Genomic DNA, 13,181 nt, shown 5'->3' on the forward strand with positions numbered 1-13,181 from the left:
GTTCTATGACCAAGGAAAGAAAAGAATAATAGATGTTGACATAAGCAACAATTCATCTTTGCCCAAAGCCATATCAGGTAACAGAATATTTCATATATAATGGCAGAAAATTACAAACTACCAAAATTAATAATGTACACCCATACTGTAGCCGTATCAAAATGATTATGTTTGTCCATAGTTCTTGAAATGGAAGCATTTCGATAGTACATTGTTAAGTGAGGGAAAAACAGGTTACCAAAAACATGAGCTCTGTTCTATAAAATTATATATAGATAATATGTGTGTACATATAAATATATACATATTTAAATATAAATATGGATGTATTTCTCTCTGGAGTGGTAGAATTACATCATATAGCTTTAATTCACTTCATACCATTATTTTTACTAAAAAGCTTGTATCATTTTTATAAGCAAAAAAAATTCTTTTCACTTACAAAATATGTGGGCATCTGTGTCTCCAAGGAACTTCATGAGCGGAGCTGAGAGGTGAGCAGTGGCAGGGTGGAATTCAGGGGTTGGGAAGGTCTCCATCATTTTCCTGCAGGCACTCAAGTGATATTCAGTTCCTGGGTTCCTGGGAGCCCCTGGGCAGTGGTATCTAGGAGGCTATTGATCCCCAGGCCTGAACTCAGGAGAGAGGTCTATGCAGGAGTTGTGGCAATCACCATGAAGAAGACGGTCCGTGAAGCCAGGGGAGGAAGCACAATACAGCGGCGACCATGCTGGGCATTTTCCCTTGGCCTCCAGAGCTATTCCCCACCCTTCTCCAGCTTGCTCTGTGCCTGGAAAGGCTGACCTATGTGGACTGCCTCACACCAGACTCCCTGCCTTCTGGCTTTCAGCTGGGTTCAGTCCATGGGAGGCCCTGGTAGGAGATCAGAGGATGGGAAGAGAGAAGCACAGGTATTTCTGTCTCACTCCCTCCATGCAGGGTTAGCACAGGGTGACCGCTTCTCTCGAATGAAGGTTACAGCTCACATCAGGCAGGGTTCCTCCTCCAGCCCTCAGGCCTGAGCGAGGAAGTGCTCCCACTACTGCTAGCCCCAGGGTACAGCACTGCCCCATGTGGTTTCCCAGCACCTGCCCCACACCTTTGTAAATAGTTCTTTTTCACACTCTTCCCTGCATTACCCAATCTGAGTGTGCCATCTGTTTCCTGCCAGGATCCTGGCCAACACAGAGGGCTTGGGGGTGAGGAAGGGAAAGAACACCCAAGTTTAAAGGGCAAGGAGAGGGAGAGGAAATGGGGCCTAATCGACAGAGGAGTGAAAGGCAAACCAGGAGTTATGAAACCAGTGGGCGGCCAACAGTTTTATGAAGATTGCAAGGTTAAATAAGGATGAGATCTCAAAGGTATATTGGGATTGGCCATCTGGAGGAGGAGCTGGGAAGAGGAAGAAAGAGAATTGGGTGGGTGGTTCTGGGAGGAGGGATCTGAGTTGAAGATCGAGAAGAAGGTAAGAGGTGAAGAGAGGTGAGAGAAGGGAGTGGGGCAGAGGAGAGAACCAGGGCAAAGGTAGGAAAAGAGGCAGCAGGCCATGGGGTGAAGAAATGTGACTCTTTAGTCCAGGTGGGGAAGCAGGTAGTACCTCCAAGAATGAGTGTGGGGACTTCCCTGGTGGCGCAGTGGATAAGAATCCACCTGCCAATGCAGGGGACACGGGTTCGAGCCCTGGTCCGGGAAGATCCCACATGCCGTGGAGCAACTAAGCCCGTGAGCCATAACTACTGAGCCTGCGCTCTAGAGCCCGTGAGCCACAACTACTGAAGCCCACGCGCCGCATCTACTGAAGCCTGCATGCCTAGAGCCTGTGCTCTGCAACAAGAGAAGCCACAGCAGTGAGAAGCCCATGCACTGCAATGAAGAGTAGGCCCCACTCGCTGTAACTAGAGAAAGCCCGCATGCAGCAGGGAAGACCCAGCACAGCCAAAAATAAAAAAATAAGAAAATAAAAAAATTTTAATTAAAATAAAGAATGAGTGTGTATGTACCGAGGCACAACACATACTTACACATATACAACACCCACACCTGCACGCGCTATACTCTACATTCACATGAACACACACACACGCAAATACGTATACACCACCATGCTTCACCACACACACCAAAGATACACATATTTGCACACATACACACACCTCACCATATCATCATCCCTGCACCATTCACAACAGTCACAGCTGTAACTGCCAGATCCATAGATCCCACTGGACCCCAGGCAACGTCGGATCTTCGCTTTGCTGTGACATTTGTCTATTTGCTGGCATCACGTTAAACCCCGAGAAAAGCCTGATTCTGCCCACTCACACATGAAAAAGGAGTTCTCAGCGTTTACAGCGTGGTGCCCGGTGCACCGTAGATGCTGCGTGGATAAATCTGGAATGGCTCCACAGTCCCTGGCTCTTACCCTGGGGTATGGGGCAAGGGCTATGCCTGGCTGTATGTGCCGACCTCCTAAGTAACTTACTCAGGGGGACCCTAAAGACTGGCCTCCAACGACCACAACCCAAATGCCTGTCCATACGATGGAATATTCTAGAGTGAAAATGAAACACGTGCTAAAACACGCATGAATCTTTATAACATAATGTTGAGTAAAAAGAGCAAGTTGCAGATCACTACATACCCGCCTGATAATCTTTTTATAAAGTTCAAGAACAACGGAAACGAAACACTACATAATTTAGGAACACATGGCTATGAAATAAAAACTTTTTTTAAGAAATGTAAAAGAATGCTAAGCACAACATTCAGGACAGCAGGTTATGTCTGGGAGAGGCAAGGAATGGACTAAGAAAGGATCATATAGGTAGATGGATGTTATTGCTGATGTCTGCTTCTTGAATGGGATTCACCACCCAGTATAATATAACAGCAGGCCAGGCTCGAACCAAGGATGAGACTATATCATGAACCAAGGATTATGAGAATAATCCCAGTTCTGTACATCAGATGTCTTGTTACAGTAAATAAAAATAAAGACTGTCCTCTCAGCTTGACCCTAGTTCTGCTTATTTTTGCACTTCCTCCCACAGCGATGCTGAGGGGTCACTGCAACCTTGCTCTTGGCAATCGGAGTTACTAGTGCAAGGCTGGGCAGGAAATGAACTGGGGATGAGGCCATATCTGCTTTAACACTGTTCTCGATGGGTCCTTTGTGGTAAGGGTTTCCAAGAACCAGCAGAGCAGTTGAAGGAGCTGAGTAACATTTACAAGAAATGTGTGCCTGCCCCACCCCCTAACCACCCCGCCCCATCCCCTCTCTCCTCCCTTTACCGCCTCCAACTCTTCCTCCCCACCCAGGCCCAAGTGAAGGGTAGCTCACAAGAGCCAATAATGAATATTTCCATGGAACAGAACTGTTTACCTGACTCTCTGGAGTCTGGGGAAGAACTGCCCTGACGTCCACCCAGATTCTGGGCCCTGAAGGAAACTTGAGATGACTAATCTACACAAACATTTATTAAGTAGCAGTATAGCAGAGTGGTAGTGAGCATGGACCACCTGGGTCCAAATTCTAACCTGGCCACTTCTTAGGTATGTGACTTTTGACACAGTACTTACTGCTCTGCACCTCAGTTTTCCCCACCTGCAAAATGGGGATAAATAATAGTATCTCCCTCATGGAGAGTTGTTGTAAGACTAAGACATGCAAAGCATGCAGAACAGTGCTGGGCACATGGTAGGTACTGAATGAGTGTTAGCTATTATCGCCAAGTGTTATAAAAGATGCAGATGAATCAATGAGACCATGCTCTAGTGCAGGAATTTGCAAACTTTTTTCTGTAAAGGGCCAGATAGTAAATATTTTTGGCTTTGCTGGCTATAAGGTCTTTGTCACAACTACTCAACTCTGCCATTGCAGTACGAAAGCAGTCATAAACAATTCGTAAACAGATGCGCTTTATTTATTAATGCTGACAATTAAATTTCACATAATCTTTACCTCTTATGAAATATTATTCCTCACTCAGTCTGTTTTCAACCATTTAAAATGTTAAACCAAGTCTTAGCTTACAGGCCGTGCAAAACCAGGTAGTGTGCCAGACTCGGTCAGCAGATTGTGGTTTGCCCCTCCCTGGTCTAATGGGGGGAAAAACATTAGCCCCTCTGGATTTCTTTGCTTTACCTGTATGTTCTGTGCCTCACTTCACAGGTGAACAAACTGACGTTCACTCTTCAAAGTCCAGTTGAAATGCTGCCTCCTCTTTGAAGCCTTCCCAGATCACCTCAGCCAAGGGCAGTAATAACTCCATCTGCTGCCTCCTTTGTGATAAGCACACATTTATTCATTACTTTTAAAATTTTATCATGAAATATTTAAGACAAACCAAAAGCTATAAAGTATAATGCAGACACTCCCCTGGCTGTCCAGTGGTTAAGACTCCACGCTTCCACTGCAGGGGGCACGAGTTCGATCCCTGGTGGGGGAACTAAGATCCCACATGCAGCGAGGCGTGGACCAAAATAAAAAAAAAGTATAATGCAAAAACCTTAGTCCTCACCATCTGGTTTATGAAATAAAGCATTGCCCAAACAGTTGAAGGCCCCTATGCAGATACCCCTCCCTAAATCACAACCTCCCTTCCTCTTCCCCAGAGGAAACAGTCACCATCCTGACTCTGGGAATTTATTGCCGTGTACTTCTTTCTTAGTACTTTTACTACATATAGAAGCATCCCTAAGCAGGAGGTAATATTTGTTTGCATGTATGTACAGCCATTATTTAACTGGATTTTCTTAATAATCCACTCAATGAATATCTCTATTTAGAGATTAGTCTCAGAGGGTGTTATAAGGCCCAAGGGATCCAGTTAAGTAATGGTGGTAAAATCCAAGGCTGATTCCCAAGTCATGCTCTTACCCATTGCTCCCCTCTATATTCCTGTGGCCACACAGTCATGTTTGTTATCTGACCCCCTTTCCACACTAGATTTTAAACTGCCCAATAGAAGAGACTGTGACCTTTCACCCCTCCTATACAACCCCTAATATCTGGCACCCAGTATCTTGGCACTTACTATCTTGCACTCTTCTTCAAAGAGACACCATCTTCTATCATCCCTAGCAGTCTCAATAGAGGATGGGGAAACTGCCAGAAACTCACTTCAAGGGAAAGAAGAGTGGGGCTTTGATAGATTACAACACATTTAGAGCAACTTTTAAGCCAACTGTCAACTTTACTGTAAAGGATGAGGCATGCAATCCTCATACTCCAAGAGATTGGGAAGAGCAAGGAGGATAGAGAAAAGGGGAACTGAGAAAATCAGCCCCCCAGAACCGAGAAAATTCTTCCTTCCTCTCCTACCGCCACATGGGAGCCGAGCTAGGGTTTGGGATCTAGTCCAAGCTTAAGGAGTGAGGAGTGACAATGAGTGAGCGGTATTGTGGCCTGGACCCTCAAACAACCTGACAAGACAGCATCTGGGCCAGTGTCCAAAGGGTGTGTGCATGCACTGAGGGGAGGGAGCAAGATGATGAGGAAGGAAGAATGTTGTAGGCTGCTATTGATGCTTCTAAAGAAACAAGAAACGAATATTTACGAATACTTGACATGCATTGACAGTGGTACTCACTCCACTGTTCTTTCAGGACGTAGTCAGGCCACGTGCACTAAGTGGATTCATGGGTTCTACCATCTAGTTTGAACTGAACTCTCACAAAATGAACAAGAGGCTTAAACAGATCCCTGCAAAGAAACCACGGACTAAAAATGCTAATTATCCCAGCACAAGCAGTAAGAAAATGGCCGGGCTAACATTTCACCTACTCCCAGTATAAGCTTTTTGTTGAGCACATTGGAGAGGAAAACTGCATAAGTCAAAACAACGAATGCATTTCCACACGTCTGTTATCAATGACTAAACTCCACACTAAAGATGAAGGGAAATTTACACAGGTATATAGTTTCCCAGTAAACACTTATTAAGGGTACGTGCTCAAAATGTTTTACTAGTGGGAGAGACAATTGAAAAAATCCTCAACTGGTAGTTTAGCAAAATTTTGGTATCTTCTAGGTCAGCCTTGTCCAGTGGAACTTTCTGCAATGATGGAAATGCTCTATTGTTCCACAGCTACTAGTCACCAGTGGCCATTTCATGAAATCTGACTAGCACTGGGAAATAGCCACATATGCCATATTAGCCCAGCTCTACTAGAATTTGCATTGGGAATAGAGGTTGGGATTGCATTGGGCCCCTCCAGCCAAATCTTGTCCACACAAGATTGGTTCATCTACCCTTGGGCCATACATTCATTTCAGAAAGGTGACTATCCCAGAAGTCCTACTGAAGGAAACCAGATTCAGGCTGAAAATTCCCTTTTTCCTCCCAGGATAGATTTTGGCATTTACCAAGCGTTCAATTAACGCGCATTAGCATGCCTCTGCATGGACAACACTTAAGCCACAAATTAAGACAAAAGGTATTTTATTCAAAAAACGCCAAGTATAAAAAAAAAAAATAAGATCTCTTTTATTCCCCTGTACAGTATTTCACTCAGATAAAACCAGCAGGCTACATGCTGCTCAAAACACAGCCCCAGAGAGGATCCGGAAGGCACACCATCCAGAACTGCTTTTCATAAATCTATGCTATATACACAAGTCAGCAATGCCCCTCCCCCATCACCCACAGACCCCATGCCCACTCGGGTAAGCAGGCGAGGGGGCCCGCAGCAGTCAGGGAGCTGCAGCAGCTGTCCCGCCTGAGTCCCGTCACCCTATGAACAAACAGAGCAAGCGTTGCAGCCTTCCCCAAAAGGTCCCCAAGTCAGAGGAGGAAAGGAGAAAAGAAAACTATGGCGGCAGCTGTGGAAGCTTGGAGCAGGAAGGGAACCAAATAAATAAATAAATAAATAACATTGACCTCCAGGTTAGAATGCGCATCTTTCCAAGAAAAAAAAAAAAACCAAAACAAAACAAAACAAAAACAGGTAAAATAATTTAAAGGCAAAATTAAAAAAGAATTAGATCAACTACAACCCTTTTGTACACTACCATGCCAACTGTACACACATTTACAGTTTTTCTGTTGATTTGCATTGTTTGTGCATTTTTGTGTGTGTGTGTGTGTGTGTGTGAGGTCTTGGCTTAGAAACAGTTAAGTAAAAACCAAAAAGGAAGACCAGTTCACTTGGGAGTTTTACTAAAGGAGGTGGAAAAAGGGCAGGTGGCTCAGCATTTGGCCCTGTAGCCTCTTCCATGGCACCTTTCATATGAAGGATGGGGGGAAGGGGTGGGGGAGAAAGAGAGGGAACCAAACCCAGGCAGATTTTTGGAGAAGCAGCAGGTAAAAGAGGCAAGTTCAAGTATTTCTCCCAGCACAGCCGGAGTCCCCACAGAAGGCACTCAGAAGAGTCGGAAGAGGTGACAGGGACTTAAAATGGTGCTAGTCCTATCCCACCCCAACCCGATTTCCCCCTACCCGACCCATCACGGCATTCAGCAGAACTCTTGATGAAGGGAACAGTTCCATGGCTGGATTCTGATCCACTCCCACCCCACCCGCCACCCCTGGGATTTTGCAAAGTCCAGCAATGCTGGACACCGATGAGAAGGAGAGCTTCTATGGGAGGAGTTGAAGCCTAGGACGGCTGGAGTGGAGTCTCTTCCTCCCTTTGGGAGGCAGCCTCCAGGGCCTGGGGTCTGGAATGAGTTGTAAATGTTGTTCCTGTATCAAGCACTGTCCTGCTTGGAGAGAAGTGTCACTGGTACTTGGGAAGCTGGAAACAGACACTTCCCCTCCCTTGAGCATCTGACAGAGAGGGGAGAACCTGCCCGAGAAGCTATTTGCTGGGCCCTGGCAACAAGCTGTGGAGATGGATCTCAGCAGTTTCCTGGGGCAGGAGGACATCTTGCATCCATGGATGGTTCTGGATTTCTTCAAAGGATGGCCGATCTGATGGTCTCAGGGCCAAGCACCATCTAATGAGATGTTGACACTCTAGAGAAAGCAAGATAGAGGTTATGAATGACTCAACTTGTTTTTGCAGTTCAAAGGTCTTCCCACTTTGCTTCCCAGGGGCCCACAAGTCAGGGATCCAACAGAGAGCCTGCCCTTTCTAGAATGCTTATTCTTCAATGAGAAGGTATTAACTAACATCTAGATGCTCCAGTATGCTTTCAGCTAAAAAACAGCTCCTCTCTTAAACCTGTAGTTTTCAAACTTCAATAGCTAGGGCCTTTCCCACGACGCCCACTCAACAGAAATAGGAAAGATGATGACAAGAGATTTTGATGAGACATCACTAAGCACGATGAGGTGATTCAATTCACCTACCGACTTACAAATATGAGCACCACCCACGATGAGGTCACTGGAACCACAGTATTTAAGAGAGCCTGCCTTAAGGGAGAAGGCTCAAAGAGCCCTCAATTTTTCACTCCCTGGCAAAACAGCCAGGAGTTGAGGGATCAGGATCCTTTGGTACTTAAAAAAAAAAACCTTTCAGTGAAACTAAATGGTCTTTTCTTAATATTCTCACACACGCTCTTCCTCTGACCCCCCACCAAGGCACCCTCAAATGCAAACCACTTGATTCCTGCAGACCAGCTCTCAAGTGTGAATCATTTGCCTAGAATTCTAAGGCAAGGGCCATGGTATCTCCTGGAGACTGAAGCTCTCCAAACTCAAAGACCATCCCTGAGGACTAACAGCCTCGTGATTCCTGCCTCTCCTCAATAAAGGGCTTCGCAGAAATTACCTGAAGAGACCCTCTGCCTGAAGAAAACTTGGCCCCTGATGATCTCCTCATCGTGCTCAAAGGGAATATCTCCACAGACCATATCGTACAGCAGGATCCCCAGAGACCAGACGGCTGCCGACCTGCCATGGTAGCGATGGTAGCGGATCCACTCTGGAGGACTATACACTCGGGTCCCTGCAAGCCAGGGGAATAGGAAGGAAAACATACTTTTAGCAAAAATAAAACACAAAGCAACTGAGAGGTATTGCTGAGTAACTCTTAAAAAAAAAAAAAAAGCACCACCCTACTTCTCTCAGCAGCTGGGTGAACTCCATTCCCCCCGCCAGGGCTAAAAGGAGTGGATGAGAAGCTTATGGCAGCTCTCCAACCCAAAGCATTACCCACTTCTCTACCAGCTCAGACCATAAACAGCTCCAAGAAACAAACAGGGCTGGCCGCAGACCCAAAGCCTGAGGGCTGTATGTGGTAGGACCACCCTCAATGGGAGGAGGGGATGAACATCTGCAAAATCAAGGGAGGTATCCCACAGACTATCCTTAAACTGCATTAAATGTCCTTGCCCAGGAGCTGGGTGAGAGTCTCATTTCAGATATGACCCAGGCAAGGACACTTGTACAGTATCCTAAGTCAGGGTGCCCTTTGAAAGGCCTTCCTCCCCACCCTCTGGATGTATGGGTAGACACCCACACCCCTTCCTCCCCACACTGGAAAGGTAGAGAGGCAGGGCTGGCTTCAGACCACGTGATTCCTGTTTACAAACTTTGAGTTGTAAAAAAAAAAAAAAAAAAAGTGGGGCCATCCCGCTGGTGCTCACCAGGGGGCAGCAAAGACTGGAAGGAAAAAACATGGGAGGACCCGGCCAGCCATTAACTGTTAAATACAAAAAAATGCAGCCCAACCCAGCGTCCTCCAAGGGCAAATAAACACAAACCACAAGCCCCAGTCACAAGTTTTGAAAGGCTGTCGTTTGTTAGGTTAAGCCGCTCAGATGATGACCCACCCTCCCGTGCTTTGATCTCAAGCTCTCCCTTCTTTTCTGAAAGAACCCTCTCCAAGCCCCTCCCTAGGATAGGTTTTCATCCTCTCTGCGGAGACACCCAACTAATTTTCAAACCAGCAAGAGATCTTATTTCACAACATTCATTCCCGACTCCCTCACCCCACAACACCAAAAAAAAAAAAAAAAAAAACCCAACAACAACAATGAATTATTTAGCGAAACTACTGTTTCTATTCCTTATTCGTCCCTAAATCAAAGGGGAGAAGAAAACCTGCAGCTCTAAAAACTACCTTACCGAAAACTAACTCCCTTATAAAACAAAACAAAAATGACAAAACCGGCGTCAATTTTCATCTCTCCCGCTCTCTCCTCCCCCTTCCCCCCTCCCATCCTTTTACTGGCGGGGAAACTGGGTCAGACTTCAGAAATCTGGGCTACGGCCGGTTGCCCGCAACCTCTTATTCATCGGGAAAGCTTGGAACCCACTGAATTCCACTTAAAAAATAAAATCATGCCAGAAACATTACAGGTTCAGCTGGCTTGAAATCCCCGGCTTTCCTACGCTGGGAAGCTCTCCTTCGCCCCACCCCTGCTAGCATAGAGCCAGGCGGCCCGATGACCTTTACAAAGGGCCGGAGAGGAAAGCCTACCCAGGCCTCCAGGCCAGGCCGAGTCACCTGGGCAGTTCCCTCCCGGGCAGCTCCGCCCCCAGGCCTGGCTCACCATCGAAGTCCGTGTAGACGGTGTCCTTGAGCAGCGCCCCCGACCCGAAGTCGATGAGCTTGAGCTCGCCGCGACTGAGGTCGATAAGGATGTTCTCGTCCTTGATGTCGCGGTGAAGCACCCCGCAGTTGTGGCAGTGCCGCACGGCCTCCAGCACCTGCCAGAAGAAGCTGCGAGCCAGCTCCTCCTGCAGGGCCCCCCTTTCCGTGATAAAGTCGAAGAGGTCTTGCACCGGCTCGGGCCTCTCCAGGATCAGGACGAAACTGTCGGGCCTCTCGAACCAGTCCAGGAGCCTAATGACGCCGGAGAAGCCCGAGCTCACCTTCTTCAGCAGAACCACTTCCATGGGCACTCGGGTGCCATTAGGCTGCAGAGGGGTGAGGGGGCTGCGTTAGGGCGGGAGTCGGAGGGTGCCCCTCACCCCACCCATCCTGGGGGTCGCCCCCTCCAGGGTACTCACCAGCTCTCCCCAGTCTGAAATGCGGTCCTTCTCCACGTGCTTGATGGCCACCTGGAAAGCCCCCCAGAGAGCGTTAGGTTCCCTCGCCCGGGCCAAACACACCCGTGCGCCCCCCGTCCGGCGCGCCCTCCCCGCGGCGGGCCGCCCACTCACCGGCAAGTTGTCGGCGACACGGATGCCTGAGTAGACCGAGCCGAAGCCGCCGCTGCCCAGGAGCGGGCCCACCTGGTACTGTGACTCCAGGGGCTCCTTCTCCTTGCCTAGGAAAGAGCGAGTCACAGGGGACTCAGTGCCGGCCCGCGAGCCCCCAGCTCCTACCCTGGAGGTCCAGCCGCCACTCCATCCTCGGGTTGGGGGGGGGCGCTCACCGGGCGCCAGCTTGGTGGCGTGCAGGTCGTTGCAGGGCGCGGCGCGCAGGTGGGCAAGAGAGTTGATTTTGGACAAGAGCATCCCAACCTCCAGGATGTCGGCGTAGGGACGGTGTCTGGAGGAGCTGCAGCAAGAGCTGGGGTTGTGCCGGTGGCTGTGCCTACGGCTGGGGCTGAGGCTGCGGGTGGCGTTGCGGCTGCGGCTGACGCGGAAGGCCGAGGGCGAGTCGGAGGACGACTGGGGGCGCTGCCGGGGGCTGGCGGCTGACGGACACGCCGGCGGGGTCAGGCAGCACTGAGGGCGGAGGGGTGGGCGGCTCGTGGGGCTTGTGCCGCAGCGCCGCGGCACAGGGAGCTTGTAGCTGCTGCTGCTGCTGCCGGTCCCGCCGCCGCCGCCACCGCCGCTGCCGCCAAGTCCTCTCGGGCCTCCTCCGCCACCGCGGCCGCTGCAGCAGACACCCGGCTCGCCCTGCCGCCAGGAGTAAAGGGGCGGAGCGCGCCGGCGGGTGGGGGGCGCGCGGGCGGGCGGGGATGGGGCGGGGCCTCTCCGGGAGGCCTAGGCGGGGAGCTGGGCTGCTGGACCGGAGGAGGGAGGAGAGGGGGTGGGGAAGCGGCGGGACAGGGCGACTCCCCTCCACCCCCGCCCCTCGCGCTCAGTCGCCGCGCCCCGGCCCCGCCCCCGCCGCCGCATCTCCAGCCAACCAGAAGCCGATTGATCTGCATAACACGGCGCGCGACGCCCACGCCCCCGCCCAGCTCTTGCGGTCAGAATGGTCTCTACGCCGCCACGACGTGGCGGGAAGGAAAAGGCGCCAAAATGGAGGGGGAGGGGCGCGGGGCGTGCGGGTAGGCGGGAGCTGGGTGTCGAGCCGCTAGGGAGGAAGGATGGGGAGGGGCGTATCGATTCAAACCCAAACAATAACAAAGCCATCAAAGGCCGCCCGAGGCCGGCTCTGTAGCTCTCCATTTCTCGGGGTTTTTGGGTCAAGGGCTCGAGCTGGAGCATAACAAGTTGCGCAGAGACGACGGGCGTTGGTGTCTCAGGCCGGGCGGCCGGCGCGCCGGGGTGTGAGGGACTGTGTGTGTGGGGATGCCGACGAGGGTGGTCTTTATGTGTGACTCAGACGCAAGACCTCCAAGTCGGCTTGGGCGGGTTGACCACGCGCTGTGGGCTCGGGTTGGATCTCCCGGGGGTTGTGTGTTGGGAGCGCGTAGGGGGCGAAAGATCTGCAAGATATGAGTCACGGCGGCTTCACGGAGGGAGTGGAGGTGTCACAGGCCTGGAATAAAACGCGGAGAGCTCCGCTCACTCGGGGGAGGGGTCCAGATCGCGGTTGTCACAGCCGGTGAAAAGATCAGCCCCCAGATTCCCTAGCAGATTTTTATTTTTAAAATGCTGAAAGGTTCCAGTGAATCCTGATGCCTAAGAAGTGATGTGTGTCAGAGTGCCCTGTAAAGAGGAAATCACGAAGCAAATGTTAGTATTGTGATGCCAGATGCTGTCTCAGCCCCTTCTGTGAGGGCGGGAGAGAGAAGAAAATTCCTCATCGAAAGCGAGGGTGGGAGGGCGCGCTTGATTTAATCAGAGTTTTCACGTTGTATTCACCTTTTCATCAGCCTGTTATTACCAGTCAGGCAATACTAGCAATTATTGGCTGACCCCGAGTCTTGACTCAAAGGAAATCCGCCCCCTTGCCCCCCTTGGAAATAACATGGAAACTGACCAATTCGACTTTCATCCTTTGTCCTTTTAAACTTCTTGTAGAGTTGATAACGACGTGTGAAATGAGTAAATTAAAATTCTATGTAATCCATAAATTGAATTGTCAGGGCCTAAGTAATTGAAAGCTAACTACATCCTATTTTAATTTTTTTCAAGTTCCTGCCACTTAAAGGAAAAATGAGGAGA

At 49.7% G+C, this 13,181-nt stretch overlaps 1 protein-coding gene across 2 annotated transcripts; it reads right to left on the reverse strand.

Moving 5' to 3' along the window:
* Positions 1-6,426: 6,426 nt before the first annotated feature.
* Positions 6,427-11,723, reverse strand: PIM1 (Pim-1 proto-oncogene, serine/threonine kinase). 2 transcript variants are annotated; one of them, XM_060021894.1, is made up of 6 exons: positions 11,273-11,723; positions 11,058-11,164; positions 10,905-10,955; positions 10,445-10,811; positions 8,719-8,895; positions 6,427-7,958 (listed from the first exon to the last, which is right to left on the reverse strand). In XM_060021894.1, the coding sequence occupies exons 1-6, from the start codon at positions 11,352-11,354 to the stop codon at positions 7,801-7,803; spliced, it is 942 nt and encodes a 313-aa protein (XP_059877877.1). In that variant the 5' UTR covers positions 11,355-11,723; the 3' UTR covers positions 6,427-7,800. The 2 variants fall into 2 exon arrangements, with proteins under 2 accessions (XP_059877877.1, XP_059877876.1); XM_060021893.1 differs by having other exon boundaries at positions 10,905-11,164; positions 11,273-11,654.
* Between the last annotated feature and the right edge of the window lie 1,458 nt (positions 11,724-13,181).

The sequence above is a fragment of the Delphinus delphis genome, chromosome 10, assembly GCF_949987515.2.
Source record: "Delphinus delphis chromosome 10, mDelDel1.2, whole genome shotgun sequence".
Taxonomy (NCBI): domain Eukaryota; kingdom Metazoa; phylum Chordata; class Mammalia; order Artiodactyla; family Delphinidae; genus Delphinus; species Delphinus delphis.

Coding starts and splice junctions, on each gene's coding strand:
- PIM1 (XM_060021893.1), bottom strand. CDS start 11,354: ATGCTCTTGTCCAAAATCAACTCTCTTGCCCACCTGCGCGCCGCGCCC. Junction 10,812..10,904: donor TTTCAGACTGGGGAGAGCTG/GTGAGTACCCTG, acceptor ACCCCTCTGCAG/CCTAATGGCACCCGAGTGCC. Junction 7,959..8,718: donor CAGGCAGAGGGTCTCTTCAG/GTAATTTCTGCG, acceptor TGCTTTCTCTAG/AGTGTCAACATCTCATTAGA.